The sequence below is a fragment of the Vigna radiata genome, chromosome 3, assembly GCF_000741045.1.
Source record: "Vigna radiata var. radiata cultivar VC1973A chromosome 3, Vradiata_ver6, whole genome shotgun sequence".
In the NCBI taxonomy this organism is placed as follows: Eukaryota; Viridiplantae; Streptophyta; class Magnoliopsida; order Fabales; family Fabaceae; genus Vigna; species Vigna radiata.
The window spans coordinates 6850059-6864522 of record NC_028353.1 but is presented as its reverse complement, the minus strand read 5'-3'; the positions used below and the strand labels follow the sequence as shown (position 1 = coordinate 6864522).

The following is a 14464-nucleotide window of genomic DNA, read 5'->3' as shown; positions in this document are numbered from 1 at the left end:
AAAGATCGAAGTCCACCCAACGGTCAAGGCTGAAGGAGAGCGAGCAGTCAAGACTCAGGAAGAGCTAGCAATCCAGTCCATCCCAGCACCAGAAAATGATAAAGCCGCGTCATCTAAATTAGTGTCTCAGTTCCCAAAAGTATCTACCAAAACAGTCGGCAATGCAGGGTCAATTGCTGTCTTAGAAGATGTCAAAACAAACTTATATGACGCCACCCTCGCCTGATAATTCAGTAATAATCTTGTACTGGAATTTGGAGTAATGATAAAAAGAAGCAAATGTGAGATAAAATTAGTGGTATGATAAAAATAGATGTAAAGAAAAAGAAAGATAACTCTGAATATGAAATGAAATGTTTAAGTCTTATAAACAAAGTGAAGAAGCGCTTATAGAAAGTTCACCTTTCTTAAATCGATATAGAAAGATTGTTGAGAAATAAATGTTTTATAGGCATGATTTATAATTTTTATACCGGTTTGAGAACTAATTAGTATAAACAGATTCACATTCTATGCATCTTGAATCACTAACGGATATAAAAAAATTCATATTTTATACAAATTACAACATTAATCAATATAAAGAACATCAATTTCTATACCTATACCAGTTTGAGCATACTATTAACAAAAGTATTGTTTTCTCTGGTGACAAACTTGTATGTGTTACCTGCTACACATGTATAAAATAATTAAAGATAAGAACAATCCAAATAATATATCTATCGTGACTATACATATAATATTTATATAAAAACTCATAAAAGTACTAATTAACATAATCTTTTATTAATAGTTAAAAGGAATAAAATATGTTCATGAAATTCTTTTAGAACTTCTTCATCCATTGAAGACGTCATAAAAATCTAAATAACGAAGAACCTACTCATAAATAATTAAGATATTAGTTGTAAATTCTACACATTATATAATCTCACGAGTAAACACGGATATGATTTTCTACATGTATTTTATTACATAATAATCGCATCCAAAATTTTTTGACTAACACAAACACTATAAATTAAATTCATAGAATATCATAAACTTTATAATTGTATTTCAATGATATGTAAAATTAATTACTTATAATTGAGACAATAAACTACAACTTCTTTTTAAACGTGATATATATTCCCTGCAACCTCAAATAAGAAATTTGTTATAAACTTAGTAAAATTAAATTATATAACACAAAATGAATTATTAAAAAAATGTACTTTAAATTGTTATAGTGTTAAGTTTTTTTATAATGAACACAAAAAACCTACTAGAGATATTGAGGAAAAATTGCTAGTAACTGTTAATGATATTTGTATAATCAAACAATTTAGTATCAAATTAATTTTACATAAATATGATTTAATTTATGAAAAAATACTTATTGTTGCAAATAAAGTGTTAAGTAAATTTATTTTTTTCCCTTTTCAGATATTTCTGATAGGTATTTTTGCACTTTTTCACTTTTATTCATAAGTTTATTAGTTTTTCACAATACTACATAATCTAATCACCAAAAGTTCGAAAAAAAAAACATGCGCAATGAAATAAAAATAAGTGGTGATTTTAATTAAACTTGTCCTTTATGAACAAGTGGTGGTTTGAGCATCCAATAACATTTTAATTCCAAAATATTTTGCTACCATTAACTTTTATCGTAATTGAACTTCTCATTACTATCTTCATTCTAAAAGAAATTTTTCCAAAGTTAATCGAGAAACATGTAATGAATATAAATTAAAAAAAAATACATTTTTAACCATATCGTCTCTCTTTTTTTTTTTTTTTTAAAGAAAAGAAGACAGGATTGTTATAACGTAAAAAAATGGCTAACGGAGTAGCAACAGGAATTGTGTGAGGGTAACTTTTATGATCAAGCACTATAATCAACATTTTCTTTATGTACACAAGAAGACCCTGGACCAACTGATATTAGTGAGAAAAGAGAAGGGTAGTTTAGTAGTTTTGTTCGCGTCTCTTAAACAAGCCGTTGTCTTATAAAAAGACTGAATACTCCACATATGATTGTTATGCCAGTTATTTGTACAAACTCATCCCGCGAATTTCATCTCACGCGGTCTCTTTTGATTCTCCTCTTCGTTACTCCTTCACAGAAAAGGAAAATCGTAGGGTAAGATAAAAATCTTCTCATGTTTACCATCTCGTATACTTTAATTATTTAATTTATCGTGTCAAACAATCTTCTCCTACAAGATGAACAGTCTTTCATCTCTCAATTTCGCAAATCTCTTTACTCTAAATCAGATTCCTCAACATGAACAGATCATAGAGAATGTACAATATATGGATAAATAAGCATGTTCGTTCACATGACTTCGTATTTTTGGTATAATTGTAAGTGTTTATTTAATTAATTCTATTTCTCTATCTAATCGACAGACATATACAGTGGCGGTGAGCATGGAAAATGCAATTTCATCCAGCTTGGCGAGAACGAAATCGGAGGATGTTGAGGAGACAGTGACAACGACAAGTGTGAAATCGCCCCCGTCGGCGGAGGGTGGTGGAGTGCTGTCGAGGAAATCGAGCAAGACGGCGGCCTCGCCGAGTGGGGGCGGAGGAAGAAGCACACACATAAGGAGGGCGAGGAGCGCTCAGTTGAAGGTGGATGTGGATGAGGTTGGCAGCGGCGTGGCTCTGAGCCGAGCTTCTAGCGCCAGCTTGGGCCTCTCGTTCTCCTTCACTGGCTTCACTCTCCCTCCTGATGAAATCGCCGATTCAAAACCTTTCAGCGACGAAGATATCCGTAAGTAAATTCTCAAACTCGTAAGCATTGATTTATTATTCTATTTTTAGTTTGATCAACAAGTTCACACTTATCTCACAATATAATCTAGTAATTAATAATTAGAAATATCCATTTTTGTGAATTTAATTATACTTCTCTCCTTTCTTTAAAATAAAATGCCTTTTAAATTTGGATTATATCACTTTTTATTACTCATGATCATATTCGTATGTAACCTTCTACAATGTTCACGAGTGTGATAAACTACGTTTTCGTCTGAGATTAATTTCCGTCCCTTTAAGAACCAACGGATAGGAGTGCATAAAAAAACTTGTCTTTTTTTTCGTTACCTTAACCACAGAAATATTTTGGTAAGCTCTTTGTTGATATGTAAATTATAATGATATAATACGAATGGAATCCCAGCAGTTCATATTAAACATCTGGCCGTGAACTGTGGAGTTCACCACTAGATTTTTATTAAATTTTACTATATAAGATAATTATCATTTAAGAAAAATAATCAAGGTCCAGATTAATCAGAGCTGTTGAAAATCTCAATCATTGTTCATATGGGTGATTCGTTGCTTTTCTTTTCAATAAATGGCAACATCCGTGCATCCAGAACTAGAAGGAACCTTTGTGTGGTGACAAAAATGAAGTAGTGTTGCTTTTCTTCGCCAGTCTTAATATTTTCATTTTTAAAATTTTTTAATTATACTGACATTGTCTTATACAACTATTTTAATTTTGTTGTACTGTTAATATTTTTTTCTTGACAACATATATACTTAATAAGCTTGGGTTGGTACGTTAATAGGTAATAAGCGTATTAAATTTGTTATTAAACTCACCAAAGACGGCATATATTTTTTGTATTGTAACATAAAATATCAATATTGATTTTTTTATGTCTAAAATTTATAATATATAAGTAATTTTTTAATATAAATTGTACTATAATTTTAACATTCACTGATGCATAAATGTTTTTAAATACATAAATCATATTTTAGATTTACGATAATTATATTCCAACGCAATGCTATTAATTAAACATACTTTTCGTTGAAGAATAGGTTGTCATTCAACATAGCTAGCTAATCTAATTTATATATGTTACTATATTACCAAATGTGAGTGTTTCCTTTTATACTATCGAGTACAACGCGTTAAAAAATTTTGAAGTAAAAGGATTTTTAACACCCATACGAAGCATATTAATTAACGGGAGATGGTGGTATTGTGATACTTCTCAAAAATATACTCCGTTTGATAATTTAATATATCAATATTTTAATTAGTTTCCTTTTGTATTTTAAATATATTATTATTATTATTATTATTATTATTAATATGGGTTGTAAAGTAAATATATTTTATTTTATACCGTGTTAAAACGTAACTTTTCTTAATTAAATGAATAACAGCCATAAAAGTTAAAAACGGTCACAGGAAAGTACAACCAGGGAGACGAACTTGTGATTCACATAATTTGGCGGGCATTGCCGCATTGGTACTACGAGGAAGCAGTGTGAAGCTGGTCGTTTCCAATCATTCCCACTTTGTTTGAATAATAGGTAAAACCAGAAAATAAATAAAAAGAGAGTAAAAATCAAAATAAAAAGGATTGATATTTTATTTAGTTGGATGAATGATAAATAAAGTACATAAATAGATGTTATATGAAAAATAAGAGCTATGTAATATGAAAAATAAGAGCTATATATATATATATATATATATATATATATATATATATATATATATATATATATATATATTACCCCTTCTAAATCATAAATAAATATAGTGTAAAAAAACGTCTTCTTTTTTGCCTCATAGTTCGCATTTCAACTTACACTTCCACAGAAACAAAGTCAAGAACGTGTTTTTATAGCATTTTGACTAATTTAAAATAGCAAAAATGTAGTGAAAGATTTAAAATACAGTCCAAAGTTGATACTGTTTTAAACATCGTTATTTGTATTTCCATACATTAGTTCTAAACATTTATTTATAGAAAAGTAGAAAAATAAAAAAGTAGTACACATTTTAGTGTATGCACTGTATATTGTGTATCTTTTATAAAACGAAAGCAATGTAAAAGAATAATCTACAGATAATAATATTATATTGCTAAACGGTTTAACATCCATGGAACATTTTTTTTTTCTTAACCATAACCTATTTAATGCTTATTTGTTTTTTTTTTCGTGTCTGTGTCATCAATATAATAATTATGCTTCCTAGTAAAAATAACATCGTGGTAGTGTTATGTCTTACTCTCATAAGTTAAACGAACCTCTCTTCTCTTGACTTGCGGTAGTGTTATGTCTTACTCGACTACCTATTTTCAGTTACGTGGACTTGTCTTAGTCGGGTCCAATCCAAGCCAACCAAAATCTCTTTGCAGTAGCGGTCCAATTAAAACAAGTTGACCCATTATTCCCCAAACCGGAAATAGGGGTATACGTCCTATAGTTTTTTTTTTTTTTTTTTTTTGGCAGGCAGTGCGGTTGTCTTTGTGAGCAACTGGCACCTACCTAATAATGGTCCCCCTATATACACACCTACATAGTAATGGCGTTCTAATTAATTATGATAATGATCATTTCATGCATTCTCCCAGTACGTGTATTTCTCCATAGCATTTGATGTTTGCTCGAACATGATTACTGCTCAAATTTAAATTCTTGAATATGTTCAAAATGGGTAACATTCCTTTAAGAAACATTATTGATATTTTACACTCCTGCATCGACCCACTGTTTTTTAATCTACTAATTTCACATCGACATAATTTTTCGTCGAGAACTTTTACGTTTAAAACACGATTCTTCATATTTTAACAAAAATTTAAACTCGATTAAATCCTTTTCAAATTATTTAAGCTCTAGTCAGATTAGACTGATTATAGCAGGCAGATGTTTATATTTGATTAATTATTATGTTTCTCTTTGTATTAGAGAGAAACATTATTAGTCTTGATTATTTTAAACTAAAGGCATAATTATGATGTGTATCAAATTGTTTAAATTATATAATCGTACATTCCAGTCAAACCTGATGTTTTGCTACAAACTGAAACATAATTAGATTCACATATTTTTATTTTTCCAAACTTGTTGACTATCTTGATAACTTGTTGACTGGCTAGGTTGCGCCGGACCCAGTCTTCCTTTTTTGTGGGAGAGTACCCTGTCTCATTCTTGGGCCCCTGCATTAAATTTTGGCTTGACAATTTTTTCACGACTGCTTGAGTTGGTTTGACTTACTTTGTCAGAACTAACTTGTCCTGTATGCCTTAATTTTTCGGAATCGTCATCATCATGTATTACAAATGATATGATCACTCTAAAACTTCTTCGGGCATCCATGTGTACGCTCTTCAAAATCAACTTTAGTATTATTTTTGTCCTTGCAAGCAAATCCTACCGTGGGTTTGTTCGAGCTACACGTGATAACAATTCATTTTTCTAATATATTGCTCTAAGTGAAGCTATCTACTAATTAACTGTTTGGTGCTCTTGCATGAAGGACATTCTATTTCCCTCGTTGTGATTTGTATAAGAAAGTGTTACTATGTATATTGCAGCGGAGGATATTGAAGCCGGAACTCATAAGCCTAAGTTTCAGACAGAACATACTCTGCCAATATATCTGAAGGTAATATACATTTTATCTATAAAAATTAGAATGTTCCTCTTCAATATTCCTTGCCTGCACCTACCACTGGCGGTACTACTGTTCAAACCTTCAATAGAGCATGAGTTTGATTTAGTGCTGTATATGTATTTGGGCAGGCAACGGTGAAGCTTCATTTAGCGATCGACGCTACCAATAGAACATGTTACATGGCTATCAATATAGCATGGTCAGGTTCAGTCTTGTACAAAGTTTCATTTCAAGTGATGCCAATGTACAAGACTACCCCTTCTTTCTAGTTAACTAGATAAATGATTAGTAATACAGCAAATAAAAGTACAGCATATACTAGCTAACTTGTTACTAAACTTTTCCTGAATTTCTTTTTGATGCCTCCTACAGGGCATCAACAAATTAGTTTTATTTCACATACGCTTGAAAGATCTAGGTTCAAGATTGGAACCTTTCTGGCTTCGAGGCTTTAGCTATATGTGAGGCTTAATAACATGGTTTGGCTGAGAAAGAAGGGTATGAGTATGAATAGATAGACAAACTTTTTGATGAAAAAATGCTTTCGTGCATTAAGCTTATTTTTGTGCATTATTTAATGTTTTACTGTGTTTGTGATGCATCCAACTAAATTCGATAAGTTCTTATTTTGGAATCTGCAGTTCACCGACGTGACCTATAAGGTAGTGATTAAAGGCATAACTACAACCAAGGAAAAAGATATCTTGAAGGGGATCACTGGTTCTGTTAATCCTGGGGAAGTTTTGGCATTGATGGGTCCTTCAGGAAGTGGAAAGACATCTTTGTTAAATCTGCTAGGAGGAAGGTTAATTCAGTCCACAATTGGTGGCTCTATCACTTACAATGACCAACCTTATTCCAAGTTTCTAAAGAGCAGGTAAAAACCCGGATTTACCTTACTCCAACCTTACTATCGTATTGAAACTGGGAAGTTACATAAAACACAGATTGAATTCTTAACAAGACAACTATAAATGTAGGTGAAAATTCCAAGTTTTTTACTATCAAATTTGTTTTTATGATATTTTTTTTATAAGATCGAAGCTGTGGTCGTGATAGCCCACACAATTTTGAAAAATTAGAAATTAAGAATTTATTTTTTCATCTCTGACGGTATGTAAACATGCTATCTTAGTTGATACCATAGTTACACTAAGTATGCATTTTACAGGATTGGGTTCGTGACACAAGACGATGTTCTGTTTCCTCACCTCACTGTTAGAGAAACATTGACGTACGCTGCTCGCTTAAGATTGCCAAATATACTAACGAAAGAGCAAAAGGAAAAACGAGCTTTAGATGTCATCGAAGAGCTGGGATTAGAGAGGTAAAAGTCATAATCGTCGAAAGAACATAAGAATGGTGAAAATATAGTCTTGTGATAAATTTAATATTGACTATGAGCCCTTGTAAGTGATAAGTATTTTATATTAATTGTAAAAGTCTATCAGTATAATTTAGGTGTATGAAAACAGGTGCCAAGATACTATGATAGGAGGTTCGTATGTTCGAGGAGTATCTGGTGGAGAGAGGAAGAGGGTTTGTATTGGCAGTGAGATCATAATCAACCCTTCTCTTCTATTTCTTGATGAACCAACTTCTGGTTTGGATTCTACAACAGCTTTAAGGATTGTTCAATTGCTACAAGACATAGCAGAGGTCTTTGTTCTCATTCATCCCGCAAGTTTAAAAACTTCATATCAAATTAAAATGTCTTAGATAACTCAGAACGAATTAAACTTTCTAAGTTTTACATATTTAGGTCTTAAGCTTGGTAGTATTATGGAGTCTAATTGACCATCTTGATGATAGCGCCCTTTACAAACTAAATTCTTGTCGCCATACTGACGCTACATGTAAGTGGCACTGTTGGTCATTAAACTCATGGCACGAGATGTCTAGAATGTGGTTTTGTCCATTTTGAATTTATCCATACACAGGAATATTTATATGGATGCACGCTTTGGTAAGAACTGACAGGGCCGCCCTGAGCTTGGTTACAATGTGCCATGGCATAGGGTCTCCAATTGGAGGGGCCAGAAATGAATTTGCTTTAGTATTTCAAGAAAAAGAATGCTTGTTTTCTTACTTTAATCCTGTAATTTAATTATTCAATTACAAATTCTAAATTTTTATCTGATTTTTTCAAAGCAATAAAATATCTTTCACTGTTTTATAGTTTAAGGAAAAAAAAGTTTTTTGATTAAAAGATCCTTATATGTTCTATCTTCGAGTCTGTAAAATATTAGGGCAAAATTGGTTGGATATTTTCATTATCACTCAAATTTTTTATCACTGCTAAACTTTGTCTCTGTTCCAGGCAGGAAAAACCGTAGTGATAACAATCCATCAACCATCTAGCAGACTCTTCCATAAATTTGATAAGTTGATTCTTCTAGGAAAAGGGAGTTTGCTTTACTTTGGAAAAGCATCTGAAGCAATGGACTATTTTCAGTTTATAGGGTGTGCACCCCTTATTACCATGAACCCAGCAGAGTTTTTATTAGACCTTGCAAATGGAAACGTGAATGATATTTCTGTACCATCAGAGTTAAAGGATAGAGTGCAGGTAGGAAATGCGGAAGTTGAAACATGCAATGACAAACCATCTGCTTCAGTTGTACAAGAGGTATTGTTAATTTTGATTTCATTTAATTTGGAAAAAGACTTGTGAGCAAAAATTTCACATGTAATTGCATTTGAACTTTACAAGTATCTGGAAGAGGCATATGATTCTCGAGTGGCAGAAATAGAGAAGACAAAGTTAATGGTTCCTGTCCCCCTTGATGAAGAACTGAAGTCTAAAATCTATTCTTGTAAAAGACAGTGGGGGGCAAGTTGGTTTGAGCAATTTTCTATACTGTTTTCAAGAGGGTTCAAAGAGAGGAAGCATGACTATTTTAGCTGGTTGAGAATTACCCAAGTTCTTTCTACAGCAGTCATCTTAGGATTACTTTGGTGGCAATCAGATGCTAACAACCCAAAAGGTTTGCAAGATCAGGTAAATTATTTCCGTCAAAAACCTAAATCCCTACTCTTGGATCATAAAGAGTCCATAATCAGACTCTAACATCAAACATTAGCATATTCTGAGCTAATATTTTCGTTCTTCACTGCAGGCAGGACTTCTCTTCTTTATTGCCGTGTTTTGGGGATTTTTTCCTGTCTTTACTGCAATATTCACATTTCCTCAAGAGAGGGCCATGCTGACTAAGGAACGAACAACGGATATGTACAGACTAAGTGCATATTTTGTGGCTAGAACTACAAGTGACCTTCTACTAGACCTGGTGTTACCAGTCTTTTTCCTCCTTGTTGTGTATTTCATGGCCAGTTTGAGACTGAGTGCAGGGCGTTTTTTTCTTAGTATTCTTACGGTTTTTCTCTGCATCATAGCAGCTCAGGTATGCATTGTGTTTTATAATCCAACTACTGAGCAAGTAACACAAACCAAGGTGACATAATTCTACTTGCAACTGGATGTGAAACAGGGACTTGGACTTGCAATCGGGGCTACACTAATGGATTTGAAAAGGGCAACAACTTTGGCTTCAGTAACTGTGATGACTTTCATGCTGGCTGGAGGATTTTTTGTGCAGGTAAATTTAATTAAAAAAAAAAGAATCAATAAACACAAAATCCTTATTTCCTGACACAAGCCCGATAACATATTCTCATTTAATTATTGAACTGTAAAAACATGTCATCATTTAATACGAGAACTTGATGACAAGGAACACGAGAAACTTCATCTAAATTTTTCTGATGTTAAATACTTAAATGCAACTGACTTTTCTAAATTTGACAGAAAGTCCCCATATTCATATCTTGGATTCGCTACCTCTCCTTCAACTATCATACGTATAAACTTCTGCTTAAGGTTCAATATGAACACATCACACGGACCATAAATGGAATCACACTTGACAGTGGATTCACAGAGGTTGCTGCTCTGCTAGCCATGGTTTTTGGTTACCGTCTTTTGGCATATCTCTCCTTGCGGCGGATGAAACTTCAAGCTGGAAATTAAGATTATCCATGAAGTCACATATAGCAGGTCTGAGTTGGAAATACACATGCACTGCCATGTGAGGAGCACTTACTTTAGCATGGCACATAAAAATAGGAGAGTTCACACAAAAAAAAAATGCTTTTTGTAATTATTTAACTCGTAGGGTGTACAGCTCTTCTTATTCGATCTTTTCATTAACTCAAGCTCGAAACTCTGTTAGTTAATAATTAAAAGGTGATTGTGAGACTTTTTTTTTACAAGTGTAAGAATTTGAGTTGATTATGCCACCTGCTATACCTATTAAGTTTCCAGAATAAATATCTACTAACTAAATCTAGTTTTATCTGTGCTGCAATTAAAATTAGTATGGGTTCACCACATCAATAGTGGTGATTTCAAGACCAAATACGATCAGTGTATTTCTTAAGATGTGTAGCCTAATTTTACGAAAATCAATTAAATTCAAAGTGTAAATTCTAAGATCTTTTACGAAAATCATTGGACGATCAATCCTCGTTTGGATTTAGGTCAGTCATGAGTTAATAAAATATATGTTATATCTTCGTGTAGTTATAGTTTAAGATTCGTGGTTAAAGAGAATGCTTATTTGCAATAGTATATTTCATTTCATGTGTAGTGCTTGTCTTTTTATAAATGGAGGTAGAATGACTCCTTAGAATTCCATATATGATCATGTTGTGAATATACCAATCATGGTTAAGATATTTACTTTTCTATTACTTTGTTAAATACAGTATGAAATATATAAAATGAAATTTAGTTTTCGCAACAGATGAAATTAAATAAGATTCGTTATGAACTCATTAAATATGCCACAAATTTAGAAATATCTAATTGAAAAGCATGACAAAATTGAAAAAAATAAACATACTAAAATAAGCTTGTTTTAAGTATTGTTGGATGAATTTTATTTATATAACCGATTGTTTTATCATTCGAGTTTGATTTAGTTTGTAAATGTTACTATCTTTTTACTTGTGTCTTTAATACCTAAATCACTATAATTTTAACAATGGTTTTTAAAGCTTTTCTTAAAAATATTTACCTGTAAGGCGAAGAATATGATTTTTTTAAACTATATAAAGAAATTAAAGAGAGTCCAATTTAAAGAAAACAAGATTTTAGATAATAAAAACAAATTCAAATCCTAAAATCATTATAAACCGAAATGACCAAGTTTCTCACGTAGTACAATATTATTATTAGTAACCCGCGAAAGATGCTGGAGTATCATTCCATATTTACCCCTATTACTAAACGACGTCAATTTGAGGTGAAGGGTAGTTTCGTCATACCACTTTCAACGGCTACTTTCCGATATAAAAGGAAACTCATTTTTGTTTTCAAGCATTCAGTTCTTCTCCATCTTCTACTGCTCCGATTCATTCGTTTCTTTCTCTCTGATCTGAACGCGCTTACTCTGAATCTGCAATTCAATTCAACCACCACCGCCTTCTTCCACCGCTCATCGCCATTCTCATCTCATTTTCATTGATTTTCCATTTCATTTCTTATCCTTCTCCATTTACGTTCTTCTCTGTTTTTTTGCAGGGTTTCTAACCATGGACACTGGACCGTGGAATTGTTCCTCCAAGATGAAGTCCAGATCCTCCTTTCAGGGTCGTATATTCCGCACTAAGAATTCTCAAGAAAACGTAAACCCTGACCTCTTTATTTCATTTTCTCAAAAACAAAAACCCTTGACTTGATCAATAATATTTTCTTCACATTTTCTACGAAACAGTTGGACAGGTTTATTCCCAATCGCTCTGCGATGGATTTCGGCTACGCGCACTACATGCTCACCGAGGGTAACAAGAAGGGCAGGGAGAAAGAGAACGATGCGGTGATGTCACCATCTCGAGAAGCATACCAGAAGCAACTCGCCGAGGCTTTCAACATGAATCGCACTCGAATCTTGGCCTTCAAGAACAAACCTCCAACTCCTGTTGAACTCATTCCCAAGTGCATCCTTTCGCCTCCTCCTCCATCCAATTTCTCTAAGCCCAGGCGTCACATTCCTCAGGTATGTTATTTGAATTCAAAATTCTACGTGTTTACTGATCGGACTCTTGAAAATTGAAATCCTGTTGTAACTGTTTGTGGAAATGGCTATCAGAGTTCTGAGAGAACGTTGGATGCTCCTGATATACTCGATGACTTTTATTTGAACCTACTGGACTGGGGTCGCGGCAATGTTCTTAGTATCGCCCTTGGGAACAGTGTGTATCTATGGAATGCCGATGATAGCTCCACTGCTGAACTTGTCACTGTGGAAGAGGAAGATGGTCCTGTTACAAGTGTTGCCTGGGCTCCCGATGGACGCCATTTAGCCATTGGTTTAAACAATTTTCATGTCCAGCTCTGGGATTCTCATTCTTCTAGGATGGTAAATTTGATTCCTTTTAAGCGTTTTTGTGAAATTTTATTGTAACAGACTAATTGACATTGCAAAGTTTCTTGTGAAAGATTTTTATAGTGTCGTCTATTCGTGGATGGTCAAATAGTTGATAATTGTTTGTTTTTCTAATAGTTATTTGGGTTTAATTTCTACACTAACAATGGCAACCTTTGAGAACTGAAGATGGCGTAGATATGATGAATGGATGACACAGTATAAGTCATTATATTTAAATCAAATTGTAATTACCTCAAAAAAGTCACACATAACAAGTTCTTTGTATGAAAATTATACTTCTTGTTTTGTGTTCATATTAAATTGAAAACTTCTATGCATTGTGATGTGTTGTGGTTTTTATTTGGTGACTGCAGGTAAGAACATTAAGAGGTGGACATCAAGCACGAGTGGGTTCACTATCTTGGAACAATCATATCCTCACAACAGGAGGGATGGATGGTAGAATCGTTAACAATGATGTTAGAGTGAGGTCTCATATTGTTGATTCTTATAGAGGACATCAGCAGGAGGTCTGTGGGCTTAAGTGGTCTCCCTCAGGACAACAATTGGCGAGTGGGGGCAACGATAACATTGTTCACATATGGGACAGGGCTACTGTCTCTTCAAGTTCAGCAAACCGTTGGCTTCATAGATTTGAGGAACATAGAGCTGCTGTGAAGGCATTAGCTTGGTGCCCATTCCAAGCAAATCTGCTAGCTTCAGGTGGAGGTGTGGGCGATCACTGCATTAAGTTCTGGAATACGCATACAGGGGTGTGCTTGAACTCTGTCAACACAAGCTCACAAGTGTGCGCTCTGCTGTGGAACAAGAATGACCGTGAGTTGCTTAGCTCTCATGGTTTCACCGAGAACCAGCTTACTCTTTGGAAATATCCTTCAATGCTTAGAGTGGGAGAGCTCAAGGGTCATACCTCCAGGGTGTTGTATATGACGCAAAGTCCAGATGGGTGTACTGTGGCTTCTGCAGCAGGGGACGAGACTCTGAGATTTTGGAATGTTTTTGGAACTCCACAACCTTCCAAACCAGCGCCGAAAGCCAATACTGAACCCTTTGCTAATGTGAATCGTATTCGCTGAAGATAGACGTTATATTTTTTTTTTTTTAGTTTTTTAATATTATCCTGATCATTCTTTTATTTCTTTGTATATTTATACTGTTACGCACAAACGTACATGTATTTTTATATAAATTGGCGTTGTTGTTGTCTATTGCTTAGAAATAAATCATAAATAAATATGTTTGACTGGATTTTTTCATTTTATTCCTGATCTGATCTTTCTTGTTTCCTGTTCTGCTTTTGCTGCTGTCTTTTGAGAGCCCACTACCAGATTTTGGGGTCGACGAACATCGTTAACAGTGAACAGTATAGATGCAAAGTAAAAAAGAAAAGAGAGATACAGAAATATTGAAAAATACAAAAGAATATAAAATAAATTGTAATGTTAATTTGAGTCGGTTTAAATTTAGTATTGTCTAAATTCACCCATCTTAAAATAATATATCAAAATGGTGGATTAGAAACACTCCTTCTACATAGAAATTGGTAGATTTAAGATAGAAAAACCCAAAGATAAATTCAGCCACC

The 14464-nt window shown here is 33.4% G+C and overlaps 2 protein-coding genes across 3 annotated transcripts; both read left to right on the top strand.

Moving 5' to 3' along the window:
• Nucleotides 1–2027: 2027 nt before the first annotated feature.
• Nucleotides 2028–10731, top strand: LOC106757914 (ABC transporter G family member 22). 2 transcript variants are annotated; one of them, XM_014640769.2, is made up of 11 exons: nt 2028–2131; nt 2401–2767; nt 6348–6418; nt 7069–7304; nt 7599–7754; nt 7903–8086; nt 8748–9056; nt 9141–9428; nt 9547–9831; nt 9919–10026; nt 10236–10731. In XM_014640769.2, exons 2-11 carry the CDS (start codon nt 2422–2424, stop codon nt 10455–10457), a joined length of 2205 nt encoding a protein of 734 aa, XP_014496255.1. In that variant the 5' UTR covers nt 2028–2131; nt 2401–2421; the 3' UTR covers nt 10458–10731. The 2 variants fall into 2 exon arrangements, with proteins under 2 accessions (XP_014496255.1, XP_022635021.1); XM_022779300.1 differs by lacking the exons at nt 2028–2131; nt 2401–2767; nt 6348–6418 and adding an exon at nt 6556–6925.
• A 1039-nt stretch (nt 10732–11770) lies between these two features.
• Nucleotides 11771–14127, top strand: LOC106757336 (cell division cycle 20.2, cofactor of APC complex). Its single transcript, XM_014639980.2, has 4 exons — nt 11771–12115; nt 12205–12486; nt 12580–12849; nt 13233–14127. Exons 1-4 carry the CDS (start codon nt 12023–12025, stop codon nt 13953–13955), a joined length of 1368 nt encoding a protein of 455 aa, XP_014495466.1. The 5' UTR covers nt 11771–12022; the 3' UTR covers nt 13956–14127.
• The last annotated feature ends 337 nt before the right edge of the window (nt 14128–14464 follow it).

Bases quoted from the DNA above. Each gene is read 5' to 3' on its own strand.
- LOC106757914 (XM_014640769.2), top strand. From the start codon at position 2,422: ATGGAAAATGCAATTTCATCCAGCTTGGCGAGAACGAAATCGGAGGAT. The intron at 7,305-7,598 runs GTAAAAACCCGG...TGCATTTTACAG, and splicing joins TCCAAGTTTCTAAAGAGCAG to GATTGGGTTCGTGACACAAG. The intron at 10,027-10,235 runs GTAAATTTAATT...TAAATTTGACAG, and splicing joins CTGGAGGATTTTTTGTGCAG to AAAGTCCCCATATTCATATC.
- LOC106757336 (XM_014639980.2), top strand. From the start codon at position 12,023: ATGGACACTGGACCGTGGAATTGTTCCTCCAAGATGAAGTCCAGATCC. The intron at 12,487-12,579 runs GTATGTTATTTG...AATGGCTATCAG, and splicing joins CCAGGCGTCACATTCCTCAG to AGTTCTGAGAGAACGTTGGA. The intron at 12,850-13,232 runs GTAAATTTGATT...TGGTGACTGCAG, and splicing joins ATTCTCATTCTTCTAGGATG to GTAAGAACATTAAGAGGTGG.